The sequence below is a fragment of the Microcaecilia unicolor genome, chromosome 1, assembly GCF_901765095.1.
Source record: "Microcaecilia unicolor chromosome 1, aMicUni1.1, whole genome shotgun sequence".
In the NCBI taxonomy this organism is placed as follows: Eukaryota; Metazoa; Chordata; class Amphibia; order Gymnophiona; family Siphonopidae; genus Microcaecilia; species Microcaecilia unicolor.
Window position 1 is genome coordinate 655227871 of NC_044031.1, and position 14057 is coordinate 655241927.

The window sequence follows — 14057 nt, forward strand, 5'->3', positions numbered from 1 at the left end:
ACAAGAAGATGATTACCTACCAATACCAGTGGGTTATATCAATGCCAGATCAACAGTAAACAAAACAGAAACCATAAAAGACTGGATAACAGATGAAAACCTCGGCTTGGCCTTCATAAACGAAACATGGATCCATGACAGGGAAGACCCTATTATTCTGGACCTATGTCCACCAGGCAATAAGATCTTACACTGGACCAGAAACAATTCCCCTGCCTCTTTTCATGTTTCTGGTCCAGTGTAAGAAAGAATCTGTATAGTGGAGTGGAGGGTAGCCTAGTGGTTAGGGTGGTGGACTTTGGTCCTGGGGAACTGAGAAACTGAGTTTGATTCCCACTTCAGGCACAGGCAGCTCCTTGTGACTCTGGGCAAGTCACTTAACCCTCCATTGCCCCATGTAAGCCACATTGAGCCTGCCATGAGTGGGAAAGCGCGGGGTACAAATGTAACAAAAAAAAAAAAGAGGCAGGGGAATTGCACTGCTATACAGATTCTTTCTAAAGGTAGAAACAATAGTGGAATCCATAACACCACAACTAGAATCAAGGACCAAACTCTACTTAACCAATTATGCTGCATCCTCCCCTCTCCCCCTCCTCCAACATGTGATTAAAATCATTACTTGTCAGTCTCAGGTGTTACACCCAGGTCCATTAGAGCAGCACGGAGGTCCCTGGGGTAGTCTAGTGGTGGGTGCAGTGCACTGCAGACAGGTGGACCCAGTCGCCCCCTACCTGTTACATTTGTGGTGGAAACTGTAACTCTCCATAAACCCACTGTACATTCACCCATAAGGGCTATTGTAGTGGTGTACAGTTGGGGGTAGTGGGTTTTGGGTGGGTTTTTTTTTTGAGGGGGGGGGGCTCAGCAGACAAGATAAAGGAGCAAAAGTGAGATGTGTACCTGGGAGCATTTATTTGAAGTCCACTGCATTGCCCCCTAGGGTGACCCATTGCTCTTCTGGGATGTCTGTATGGCCAGTCTACTAAGAATGCTGGCTGCTCCTACATCCCAATGGCTTGCTTTTTTGCGTTTTTCACTTGGACATATTTTTTTTTGAAAATGGACCAAAAAGATAAATGCACAGAGCACAAAACATCTAGCAAATAGCCATTTTTTTTTTTGGGGGGGGGGGGGGGGAGGGAAGATATTCTGTTTTGAAAATGGCTCTGTTCCTCACTTGAATTTTGGAGTAGGACTTAGACATCATATTGAAAATGCCCTCCACATAAAATTGGGAGTATGGTAAATGTGGAATTGTTCACAAGAAGTCTATGGTTAATCTTCCCATTTACACTTGTAAAATAAAGCATGAAAATAGTACACCAGCATCCAGCTTCGTAATACATGAATTTAGTGCTGAGTTCTTGACCAAAAGAGCTAATTTAGAGGGACTACCTCATGACATGGGGTTAGGCAGAAATAGGTAATATCACACATAGTGTTGTATTTTCAAAACTTTGTCTTTTTTTTTTTGCCAAAAAAACTGATGAAATTCTCTGCAGCTGCAGTTTTCTTTGGCATGTTTCAGAGAGAAAGTAGTAACTGACTTTGTAACACAGTAGGCTATTCCTTATCTCACCAGACCAGTCCAGAACATATGGCTTATGCTCGTCAACCAGCAGATAGAGACCAAGGCCAAAGAGTTGTGAGCTCTGCTCTGTATAAGTCACTGTGTATTCTCTGTCTCTAGCGGATGGTGATGGATATCTCTTACAGTTTTGTTTGGGGCAGGTGGGTTGTTCCTAGGTCTGGCCTGAGAGTTGGTAACCTGGTCAACCTTAAGTGGGAGAGCAATTCTGGCCCTGTTAGTGGAACCAACACCTGAGAGGATAGTTCATAGCTGAAGGAGATCAGGTCCCTCCCCTCTTAGCTTGGGTGGCCCGGGATTGAACTCAGGTAAAAGGGTTGTGCAGAGCACAACCTGAAAAAAAAACACCTCACAAGAAGGGGGGCTTCTGAAAGAATGAAGAGTTGGAGTAGCAGTCAGGAAGGAGCTGCAGTGGTGTTTCCTGGCCCCCACTTGCTGTGGCAGGAGTGGTGCACCGGGGCTGAGGTTCTCATTCCAGAAGGAGAAAGCCTGTGTCTGGGAGTAGGTGAAGCCCCCACTGGGAGTGAGTCCAATGTTCTGCCTTATTTCAGGAGGCCGCTGCTGGCCCAGCATGGACTGGAGAGGTTGTTTAGGGTAGGGCGGTGAGGTGGAGCTGTCGGCACCAATTTCTGGCAACCAGAGAGCTGGTCTTTGCAACCCAGTGCTGAATATCGGATATAATACATCTGCCAGCATTTATGTGGGTTCTGGTGATGTTCAGCCTTGTACCCAGATAATTACATGGGTAAAGTTGGGACATCTGTGAGTGCCCCCTTTCATTTACATGCTATGCCACTTATGTGTGTGCCCTTACAGAGTAATGCTGAGTTGCTCTGCTGATACACATATGTGTAAGGGTACACAACCCAGAAAATTTTTTAAATTTTTGTACATTTACACACTCAAGTGGTGTGTAAATGTGGGCACCCACTTAGAGAATTGCCCTTTTGTTAGGGTACCATATTTGCAGAGACTAAAAAGAGTTGCTACCTTTGCTAAAGAAATATTTAATGGGAACAAATGTGTAAATGGCTTTTAGTTGATGAACACACATCAAACAGTGACTGACTTACAATACAGCAGTAGACAATAATCTACTTTTCGAAAACTTCTGGATTTCAGTTTGACTGAGTCTGAGCCCAAACGTACTTATCAGAAGAGAGGATATCCCTCAACAACTTTGGCTGGCTTCTGAGATACATGTTGAGTAAAGAGGTGTGGTAGCCGTGTTAGTCCACTTTTAAAGGTAATCAATAGAAATAAAACATGGAAAAGAAAATAAGATGATACCTTTTTTATTGGACATCCTATATAATAATTTGCACTTCCGTCTGGATGCCTGGGTTCGTAACACAGTTCCCATTGGTCCACCCTGGGATGATGTCACAGGGCGGACCAACAGGAAGTGAGAGAGAAGGGAACCCAGCAGCAGTCACTGAAGGTGAGTACAGAATCGCCTGTTCGAGTTTGATGACCCCCTACCTCCCTCCCTCCTTCTACTCGCGTCCGAGTTCCATGGCCCCCCTGTCCTCCGAGTTCCACCGCCCCAAGTTCCATGCCCTCTACCTCCCTCCCTCCTTCCACTCCTGTCTGAGTTCCACGTCCACCCTCCTCCGAGTTCCACCACCCCGAGCCTCCCTCCCTCTCTGTGGCCTCCGAGTGCTAGCAGGACGTGTGCGGCTGCCCCTCCACTTCGTATGTGCCGGCTGTTCTTTAAATCTTTTTACCTCCTGGTCCGCCAGCAACAGTCAAGTCGAGCAGGCACGGCATGGCGCTTCACACTGCCTTCACTTTTGCTTCTGTTTCAGCTGTGCCTCTGGTCCCGCCCTCATTTCCTGTTTGCGGAAGGGCAGGACCAGAGGCCCTAAAATACCGGTACATTGATAACATTTTTATGATTTGGACTGAGGGTGAAGAAACTGTGAAACAATTTTACAATTCCTTCAATACATACCATCCTACAATCAGATTCAAAATTGACTACTCCCCAGAAAAAGTCAATTTTTTGGATACCACAGTCTCAATCAGTGATGGCTATATACAAACATCTATATACAAGGAACCCACAGACAGATGCAGCTACCTCCAGCTTCCACCTTTCACGTACAAAGAGATCAATTATTTACAGCCAAGCCATAAAATACCACCATATCTGCTCTGACCCAAGGGACAGAGACAGACACCTTGAAATCCTGACTGCATCCTTCGAACAGAAAGGCTACAACCCCAAAATAATCTCCAAGAATATTGCCTCCTCCCTCAAAACACCCAGGGAAAAACTGCTACTGTACAAAGAAATAAAGCCACAGACAGAATTCCCCTTATAGTGACACAACCCAGAGCTGGAAAAATTAAGAAAAATTATAAAAGATCTGCAGCCTCTACTCCAGGAGGATGAATTACTGAAAGAGATATTCCCATCCCCTCCAGTGCTGGCCTTTCATAGTAAGAATCCTGAAAGGTAACTTTAAAACAATACAGGAACGTAAGACCTTTGAAGTCAGAATGATTAAATATTTTGACACCCACCAGACAGGACTTAAAGATCTGGGTTTTCTAGCCCATTATAAACCATAGAGTTGTATTGCTTTGTTTGTTACCCTCCTCTCACCTATCCACCCCCATCCTATTAGACTGTCACTGAAATGCTTTGATGTCTCACATATATACTGTCATCTTCCAACACTTGCTTATTTCCTATCTGACGAAGAAGGGCAACCTTCGAAAGCTAATCAAGAAATGTATTAAGTTATGTCCAATAAAAAAGGTTTCATCTTATTTTCTTTTCCATGTTTTATTTTGTTTTATTTCTATTGAGATACATGTGAAAGTGTTTGCATGACATATGCTTAAAGTTGCCCCATAACTTGAGTAATGGAAATTCTGAAGATCAGGACTACTCTACCCAGTTAGGTGAATGAGGAGAAACGTCTTTACCACTTAATGCAGCCTATGTAAGAAGAATTGCAGACTTCTCTGTAACCAAAAATTACAGGTAAAGCAACTGAACCACAGTACAAAAACATTAATGTATCTGCTGCAGCCATTCAATTGATGTGCCTGTCTAGGGGAGAAATTTGCAGGTATATTTCAGTTTCAGGTGACCCTTTTATTTGAAAATATTCTGGAGGTCTAGGCTTCTTAGGCAGTGTGATAGGAAACATATTATGCCTTGCAAATCTGAATTTTTATTTTCCTGCTGTTGGCTCCAGAAATTTGACCAGGCGACAGGCAGGGCATTGCAGTGAATCTTTGGGCTCTTGTACTGAAACTGTGACTGTTCTGTCTCATTTCAGATTCCTGTACACGATTGCCACACTGCTTATTGCATTCTCTACAGCAGGTAAGACAAAAGGAAGAGAAGAGGAAGGAGGAGGGATGTTTTTGACCTGAAGCTGTATGCCACCTTACATTTTGGACTTTGCCTCCCCAGTGTCCTCTATATTGTGTATTTGAGTTCACTGGGTAATATGCTCTTCTTTATGGGTATATCATAAAATATCTATATAGATGATATTCAAGTGGTTTTCCTGGTGTGACAGTCTCTATCTCTATATTTGTTTTATAGAATAGCATTTTGGATGAGGTCTTACTCTTTAAAACTGAATACCGATAAGACTTCAATTTTGTAGGTGGCTGGTAAAGATTGATCTATTCCTGTGAAGGGAACTATCTTAGGGTGGAAGGAAATAGTATTGCAGTCAACTATTTGCAGTCTGGGAATACTAATTGATTCATCTTTGACTGACATTAGAACCTCAGATTAATCAGATTATTAAATCATGTTTTTGTCCGTTAAAATTACTGAGACAGAATCACTACTGTTTCTCTTAAAATGATTTGCAATTGATTGTTAAAGCTATGCTAACTTCTACATTTGACTATTATAATTTTTAATTAGGTCTTCCAATGAAATTGTTAGATGGGATTCAGTTACTCCAAAATACTGTGGCAAAGATTATTCTGTATAAAAGCAAATATGATAGGGCAGGGGTGGGCATCCACGGTCCTCGACAGGCAAAACTTAACTCTTCTTCCTTGATTACCTATCTACTCTGTCACTCATGAACTCAAACGCAATACCACATTGTATTTCTCATACCGGAATTGGCGATCGCCATCACGGTGCTATTTGAGCCACATTGAGCCTGTAAATAGGTGGGAAAATGTGGGATACTAATGCAACAAATAAGTAACCCAGTTGGGTTTTCAAGATTTCCGCAATGAATATGCATGAGACCTATTTGCTTACAATGGAAGCAGTATATGCAAATCAACCTCACAATTATTCATTGTGGAAGTCTTGAAACCCTGACTGGGTTGTAGCCTTCGAGGACCATGGTTGCCCACCCCTGCGATAGGGCAATGTCTTTGCTTCTTTCTTTGCATTGGTTGCACGCTGCAGCACAAAGTGAATTTAAACTCCTGTGTTTAGCTTTTAAGATTCTTTAACGTCTATGTCAGTGATGGCGAACCTATGGCATGCGTGCCAGAGAGGGCACGCGGAGCCCTCTCTGTTGGCACGCGCGCCGCCGGTCGCCTCACCCGAAACTTAGCCCTCCCACCCACCCAACGTCAAGCGTTCCTCCCTCCCTCCCTCCCACCCGGCACCAGCCCGCCCGGCCTCCATCCCTCCCTCCGAACCCGAAGAAATTTAAAAGTCTTCCCTGGTTCGAGTAGGCGGCGTCAGCATCAGCAGTAGCAGCGAAAAGCGTGCTGCTGGTTCGGCGCGTCTTCAGCCTTCCGTCTCTCAAGCTCTCTGGTCCCGCCCTCATTTCCTGTTAGGGCGGGACCAGAGAGCTTGAGAGACGGAAGGCTGAAGACGCGCCGAACCAGCAGCACGTTTTTCGCTGCTACTGCTGATGCTGACGCAGCCTACTCGAACTTTTAAATTTCTTGGGGTTCGGAGGAAGGGAGGGCTGGTGCCGGTAGGAGGGAGGGAGGAATGCTTGACGCCGGGTGGGTGGATGCCTTGGTGCACGCTGGGTGGGAGGGAGGGAGCGAGGCCTGGTGCTTGGGTGGGAGGGTGGGTGGCCTGCCTGCTTGCTTGCTGCTGCTGCTGCTTGGGTGGGTGGGTGGGAGGGAGCCTTGGTGCACGCTGGGTGGGAGGGAGGGAGCGAGGCCTGGTGCTTGGGTGGGAGGGTGGGTGGCCTGCCTGCTTGCTGCTGCTGCTTGGGTGGGAGGGAGGGAGGCTTGGGTGGCCTGGTGCTTGGGTGGGAGTACTGGGTGAGTGCATGGCCTGGTGCTTTGGTGGGAGGGAGAGAGGCCTGCCTGGTGCTTGGGTGGGTGGAAGAGAGGCCTGACTGGTGCTTGGGTGGGTGGGAGGCCTGGTGCTTGGGTGGGAGTGCTGGGTGGGTGGATGGCCTGGTGCTTGGGTGGGAGTGCTGGGTGAGTGCATAGCCTGGTGCTTGGGTGAGAGGGAGGCAGGCCTGGTGCTGGGTGGGTGGCCTGGTGCTGGGTGGGAGTGCTGGGTGAGTGCATGGCCTGGTGCTTGGGTGGGAGGGAGAGAGGCCTGCCTGGTGCTTGGGTGGGTGGGAGGCCTGGTGCTTGGGTGGGTGTCCTGGTGCTTGGGTGGGAGTGCTGGGTGGGTGGATGGCCTGGTGCTGGGTGGGTGGGAGGGAGGCAGGCCTGGGTGCTTGGGTGGGAGGCTTGGTGCTTGGGTGGGAGTGCTGGGTGGGTGCATGGCCTGGTGCTGGGTGGGAGGGAGGGAGGCTTGATGCTGGGTGGACTGGTGCTGGGTGGGAGGGAGGCCTGCCGCTGGGAGGGCAGGGGGGAGAGGAGGGTGGCTGGAGGGGAGGGCAGGGGGAGAGGAGGGTGGCTGGAGGGGAGGGTGGCTGGACATGGGCGGCTGGAGGGGAGAGGAGGGTTGCTGGACATTTGTGGCTGGAGGGGAGAGGAGGGTTGCTGGACATGGATGGAGGGCAAGAAATGAAGAAGAAAGGAGGAAAGTAAAGAAATAAATGGAAAGGAAGCCCTGGAAACAGAGTTAAGAGAACAGATAGCAGCAGAATCAGCGACTAGGACCAATATGGATAGAAAAACAAAATCACCAGACAACAAAGGTAGAAAAAAAACCATTTTATTTTCATTTTAGTGTTTGGAATATGTCCAATTTGAGAATTTACATCTGCTGTCTTATTTTGCACTGGGTATACTGGAGCTGTAATAACTTACAGAAATGATTTATAATGAAAGAAAATCATGTTATTTTTTTCTCCTATACTAGTATAATATTTTCAATGATGTTTGTTTATATACGCCAAGGCTGGTGTAAGGGTGTGTGGCTATCATGGGGTGGAGTCATATGTGGTGACCCCGCCCATAATGAGTACCGGCACTTCGCGATGAGTAATTAGATTTTGGGTTGCTGTTTGGGCACTCGGTCTCTGAAAGGTTCGCCATCACTGGTCTATGTCCTTCGTATCTTGCGGAATTCTTATCGCTTAGACCACAGAAACGCTTTTCATGCCAAGCTTATATCAATCAGTAGCAATTTTTCCACCTTCTACTCTGAGAAAGAAAGGTTCTTTTAAGAAATTGTTTCCAGCTATTATACCAAAAATGTGGAACTCATTATTGTTCAATATCAGCATTGAATCAAATTATCCAATATTTAGAAACCTTAAACTTGTTTTTTTAATACATCTTGTTTAATTTTTTTTGGATGTTTTGTAATTGATTTTTTTAGTAGTCCAGATTTCTTTTAACTTGAATTTTATGATTCTGTTGATTAGTATTATATGTTAGAACTTTACGTTTTGTAAACTGTCTTGAGCCATTTTTGTTTAGGGGTCCTTTTATAACTAAGCTGCAGGAAAAAGGGCCTTCAGTAGCGGCGGGGGCCCTTTTTCCCTTGCACCAGGGCCCTTTTTCCTGCAGCAGGTTAAAAAAAATAAATCCCAAAATGGCCATGTGGTGGAGAGCACTTGCCGCCACTCATTGAGGTGGCGGTAAGGGCTCTTGCTGTAACTGGGCAGCACACGGCAATGCCCGATTACCGTGGGGTTAGCACCACACTAGACAAAAAAACAATTTCCAGGGAGTGCTGGAAATGGTGCATGCTGAACCCGGAACTACTGGCGGTGGCCGTGTTGCCCTAGCGGTAGTTCAGTTTTAGCATGCGGTAAGCCTACTTTGGCCTTACTGCCATTTTGTAAAAGGGCCCCTTAAAGCAGTATATAAATTTATATTGTGCAGCGTGTTATGCACCGTCTGGATTCAAACCAAGGGATGACGATTACTGTGGGGTTAGCGCCACACTAGACAAAACTTTCTAGGGATTGCTGGAAATGGCACATGCTCCACCCAGAACTACCACCGGCAGCCATGTTGCCCCAGCGATAGTTCAGTTTTAGCATGCAGTAAACCCAATTAGACATGCTCTCATTTTCTATCTTTTAGTCAGTTTCAAATCCACAATAGTATTTCTGTAACAAGAATTAATTTATCTTGGGGGAAGAGCTCTAGAGCACTTGCTAATGTTTATAATTTTTAAGATATATATATATATATATATATAAATTCTCCACCAGTTGCCAATTAAAGCAACAAGATCCACAATTGCAATGAATTAAATATTATCTCTGTTGAAATGCAGTATCCTGCGTTTCCAGATTTAAAGGCATGTACCCGGGACACACAAGACCATCTATTTAGCTTCAGAAAAGGTTTATTTAATATACAAATCATGTAAATAATATTGCAAGAGGTAGTTCTTTTAAGGACCTGGGAACAGATAATTTGTGCCAAAACAACAAAATAACAGGTTTAATTAACTTACAGAAAAGTCTTTGTTGCAGAATTGTTGAAGGTGTACTTTTCTTTTAAAGTTGGTTGCTGGAGCCTGGATGTGTGTGTGTAGAGTTCAGCAGAGGAACCAGGTCCCAAGAGCAGCAGGTCCCAAGAAGAGAGAGCTGGACTTTTCCAGGCCTTTTATACAGTCTGTTTGCAGGGAAATATATGAGTGCATGTCCTGTGTGCATTTGCTTCCTGGTTTGCACTCGACCCTGAGTAATTGCAAAGCATTGTGGTATCTGGTCTCATGTCTTATGACATCATAAGACTTCCTGTCTGGATTTTGCTGACAAATAGTTTATTGAAGTGAAAGGCTTCCTGCTTGAATCTCTGTGATAGATACACATCTGATAAGATTTGTCTGTGGTGGCCAGCAGGTGTCCTTTGTCTTTAGTAGCTGGATTTTACACCTTTCCAGCCTGCCTGTCTCCTTGCCTCTTTGATCTTTGTTGTGTTGATCAGTCAGGCTTTTTGATCAGAGGAAGAGAGTAAGCTTAAAAACACTCTTTGAAGTATCCTCTTACTTGTTTGTATTTGAATAGTTCTTTTGTTCAGAGTCCTAGAGGTGTTAACTACCTAGCCAAGCTTTGGCTGTCAAAGGTTTCCCAGGAAAAAGGGAGGGGGAGATGAAATTCAGGCTAGCTGATCTCAAAGCTGTATTTTTATATTGGTATCTGACTCAGCACAATCAATAATTATGCTACATACAGTGGTGGAAATAAGTATTTGATCCCTTGCTGATTTTGTAAGTTTGCCCACTGACAAAGACATGAGCAGCCCATAATTGAAGGGTAGGTTATTGGTAACAGTGAGAGATAGCACATCACAAATTAAATCCGGAAAATCACATTGTGGAAAGTATATGAATTTATTTGCATTCTGCAGAGGGAAATAAGTATTTGATCCCTCTGGCAAACAAGACCTAATACTTGGTGGCAAAACCCTTGTTGGCAAGCACAGCAGTCAGACGTCTTCTGTAGTTGATGATGAGGTTTGCACACATGTCAGGAGGAATTTTGGTCCACTCCTCTTTGCAGATCATCTCTAAATCATTAAGAGTTCTGGGCTGTCGCTTGGCAACTCGCAGCTTCAGCTCCCTCCATAAGTTTTCAATGGGATTAAGGTCTGGTGACTGGCTAGGCCACTCCATGACCCTAATGTGCTTCTTCCTGAGCCACTCCTTTGTTGCCTTGGCTGTATGTTTTGGGTCATTGTCGTGCTGGAAGACCCAGCCACGACCCATTTTTAAGGCCCTGGCGGAGGGAAGGAGGTTGTCACTCAGAATTGTACGGTACATGGCCCCATCCATTCTCCCATTGATGCGGTGAAGTAGTCCTGTGCCCTTAGCAGAGAAACACCCCCAAAACATAACATTTCCACCTCCATGCTTGACAGTGGGGACGGTGTTCTTTGGGTCATAGGCAGCATTTCTCTTCCTCCAAACACGGCGAGTTGAGTTCATGCCAAAGAGCTCAATTTTTGTCTCATCTGACCACAGCACCTTCTCCCAATCACTCTCGGCATCATCCAGGTGTTCACTGGCAAACTTCAGACGGGCCGTCACATGTGCCTTCCGGAGCAGGGGGACCTTGCGGGCACTGCAGGATTGCAATCCGTTATGTCGTAATGTGTTACCAATGGTTTTCGTGGTGACAGTGGTCCCAGCTGCCTTGAGATCATTGACAAGTTCCCCCCTTGTAGTTGTAGGCTGATTTCTAACCTTCCTCATGATCAAGGATACCCCACGAGGTGAGATTTTGCGTGGAGCCCCAGATCTTTGTCAATTGACAGTCATTTTGTACTTCTTCCATTTTCTTACTATGGCACCAACAGTTGTCTCCTTCTCGCCCAGCGTCTTACTGATGGTTTTGTAGCCCATTCCAGCCTTGTGCAGGTGTATGATCTTGTCCCTGACATCCTTAGACAGCTCCTTGCTCTTGGCCATTTTGTAGAGGTTAGAGTCTGACTGATTCACTGAGTCTGTGGACAGGTGTCTTTCATACAGGTGACCATTGCCGACAGCTGTCTGTCATGCAGGTAACGAGTTGATTTGGAGCATCTACCTGGTCTGTAGGGGCCAGATCTCTTACTGGTTGGTGGGGGATCAAATACTTATTTCCCTCTGCAGAATGCAAATAAATTCATATACTTTCCACAATGTGATTTTCCGGATTTAATTTGTGATGTGCTATCTCTCACTGTTACCAATAACCTACCCTTCAATTATGGGCTGCTCATGTCTTTGTCAGTGGGCAAACTTACAAAATCAGCAAGGGATCAAATACTTATTTCCACCACTGTATATTTCAATAATCCTGACAATTAAACTGATACCATAACATTTCCTCCTATCCCGTGACTTTTCAATTGCCTCAAAAGTCTTTCATGAGGGATTTTATGAAATGTCTTCTAAAAGCCCAGATACAAATATATCAAACAGCTCATCGTTTAGCCACATTTTTTATTAACCACCTTCAAAAACAAATGTAGCCAGTTTGAGGTGTGACTTCCATTGCTAAGTTCATGTTGGCTCTGTTCTATTAAGAGCAATGCTTTATCAATCAAAATACAACCCCTCCTGTCTTTTAGTGTTATAGGAGGCTGCATAGCAGCGACCCACCCATCCTCTGACTAATTTACTATGCTCGCTAGGGGACAGATGTTTCCTGTAAAAACCCAATTTGAGCCTGATGTTTTTTTAGACAACTGTAAGACTTTAGATCTCTTTAGAGATGGATAAGCCTCTGAGATTCAGAGATATTATACAGTCAATGAATGCTAAGAATTAAATAAAGATGATACCCTATTCAGTCAGTGGAAAATAAAAAAAAAAATTGGGGGAAGGGAATATCAATAATGTATTGAAAAAATATCAGAGAAATAGAAAGAAGACACTAGGTCCCACAAAAGTCATACTCTTGTAAACCATAAAACCTCTGTCTGCTGTGTTTTACCCCGTACCAACCCCTAATGAACTGCACCTATCCCACATCCACTCCACCAACCCTAAAACTAGAACACAACTACTATCCACTTCCCATCCCCCATATCCCAACCACTCATCTACAAAGCCTAACCTAACCCAACCCTACCACCCCCCCCATCTAACCCCCAGCTATCCCTATGCATTCGAGTTCTAGCGCTGGATTTTATCACTGGGGTGGAGGAGTGGCCTAGTGGTTAGTGTAATGAACTTTGATCCTGGGGAACTGGGTTCAATTCCCACTGCAGTTCCCTGTGATTCTAGGCAAGTCACTTAACCCTCCATTGCCCCAGGTACAAATAAGTACGTGTATAATATGTAAACCACTTTGAATGTAGTTGCAAAAACCACAGAAAGGTGGTATATCAAGTCCCATTTCCCTTTCCCTTTCAATACAGGTGTGACAAACCTCCCTTTAAAACTCCCCTTGCCCACAATGAACTCAAACCCTCCCCATACCCCAACAAGTAGCCACCAACATCCCAAACATATATAACAAAGGTACATTGTTATACAACGAATGATATACCCAGTTACATGAAGGTGTATGTAATGATTCTATAACTATAATACAAAGCGGAGTCATATGTGTACCAAGGCAGTCCCCCAAAATATATGAAAACAAAAGAATTGCAACAAGAAACAAGAAAAGTCTCTAAAAATTTGAAATCTGAAAAAAGAATTTAAAAAATAAAATAATATTTGAAAATCACTGCTCGCTCTAAAAAAAAAAAGTCCAAAATCCAGGATACTAAGATTGAAAAGGGAGAAAAAAGGGCAAAAAATAAAAATAGTACAACCGTAAAAAGGGAACCCAAACAAGAGTCATATGCAACAGTGCAGGACCACATTGGGAGCTCCAAAAATCCCCAATAAGCATGCTGGTACCTAGAAAGTTCTTACAAAGTCAAGTATTAGAGCTTGCTGCTCGAGCATCGCCAGGGTCTGGAAGATGACTAATTTTGCATGTTCCGGATTTTAAGTCAAGCAGGATATAGTAAATCATAATGAAAGCTGTTTCTTAACTTCCATGAAGCCTAACTGCTTCTTTTGCAAGAGAGAAATCCTCAAAGATAAAAATTCTACTATTATAAGAGTTCCTTGCTGTTTCCTGAATTTTCTGTTTATCATTGAAGTTATGAAGCTTCACGTGCAGGGCCTCTGGATGTCACCTGTAGTAGGTGCAAAATCCGATGTGCTTGATCAATCTTCAGGCGATTCCCTCAATCTTAAGTCCCAATAGCCAGGCAGCCATTTTGCAGCAAAACCAACTACACCTTCTGCTTTCTCTGGGAGCCCGAGGATCCGCTGGCTATTGCAGCGGGACCGATTTTTCCTGATCCCCCAGTCCCTCATCCAGAGCCTTGCAGCTCCTCTCCAAGCGATCAGTTTTACTGCCTTAGATAGTAAGGGCATCCTCTAGGACACTGACGCAGGACTCCACACCATCCATCTGCTCCTCCTGCTTTCAGACGAGAAAACCGGCAACATTGTCAATCACCTTTTCAATCTTTGCAGCAATACTTTTGGTTAGCTTGTCTGAAAATCTGTTTGAGGCCTGTTGTATAGACTCTGCACTCAGTTCCACACTGTTCATTTCCATAGTGTCTTCTCCCCCGGAGGGAAGGTCCTCGGGCTTGCTGCTTGCGTCCTGCCCATGAGCAGTCAAGACTCGCCTGTTTTAGTCTT

At 44.8% G+C, this 14057-nt stretch overlaps 1 protein-coding gene across 1 annotated transcript in view; it reads left to right on the top strand.

Annotated features, from left to right (window-relative positions):
• The window catches only part of SLC43A3 (solute carrier family 43 member 3), a 247485-nt gene that overhangs the window by 108147 nt on the left and 125281 nt on the right, over positions 1-14057 (top strand). The window contains exon 5 of the mRNA XM_030186408.1: positions 4888-4934. Within this exon, the coding sequence (XP_030042268.1) occupies positions 4888-4934 (47 nt within the window). The remainder of the gene's footprint in view (positions 1-4887; positions 4935-14057) is intronic.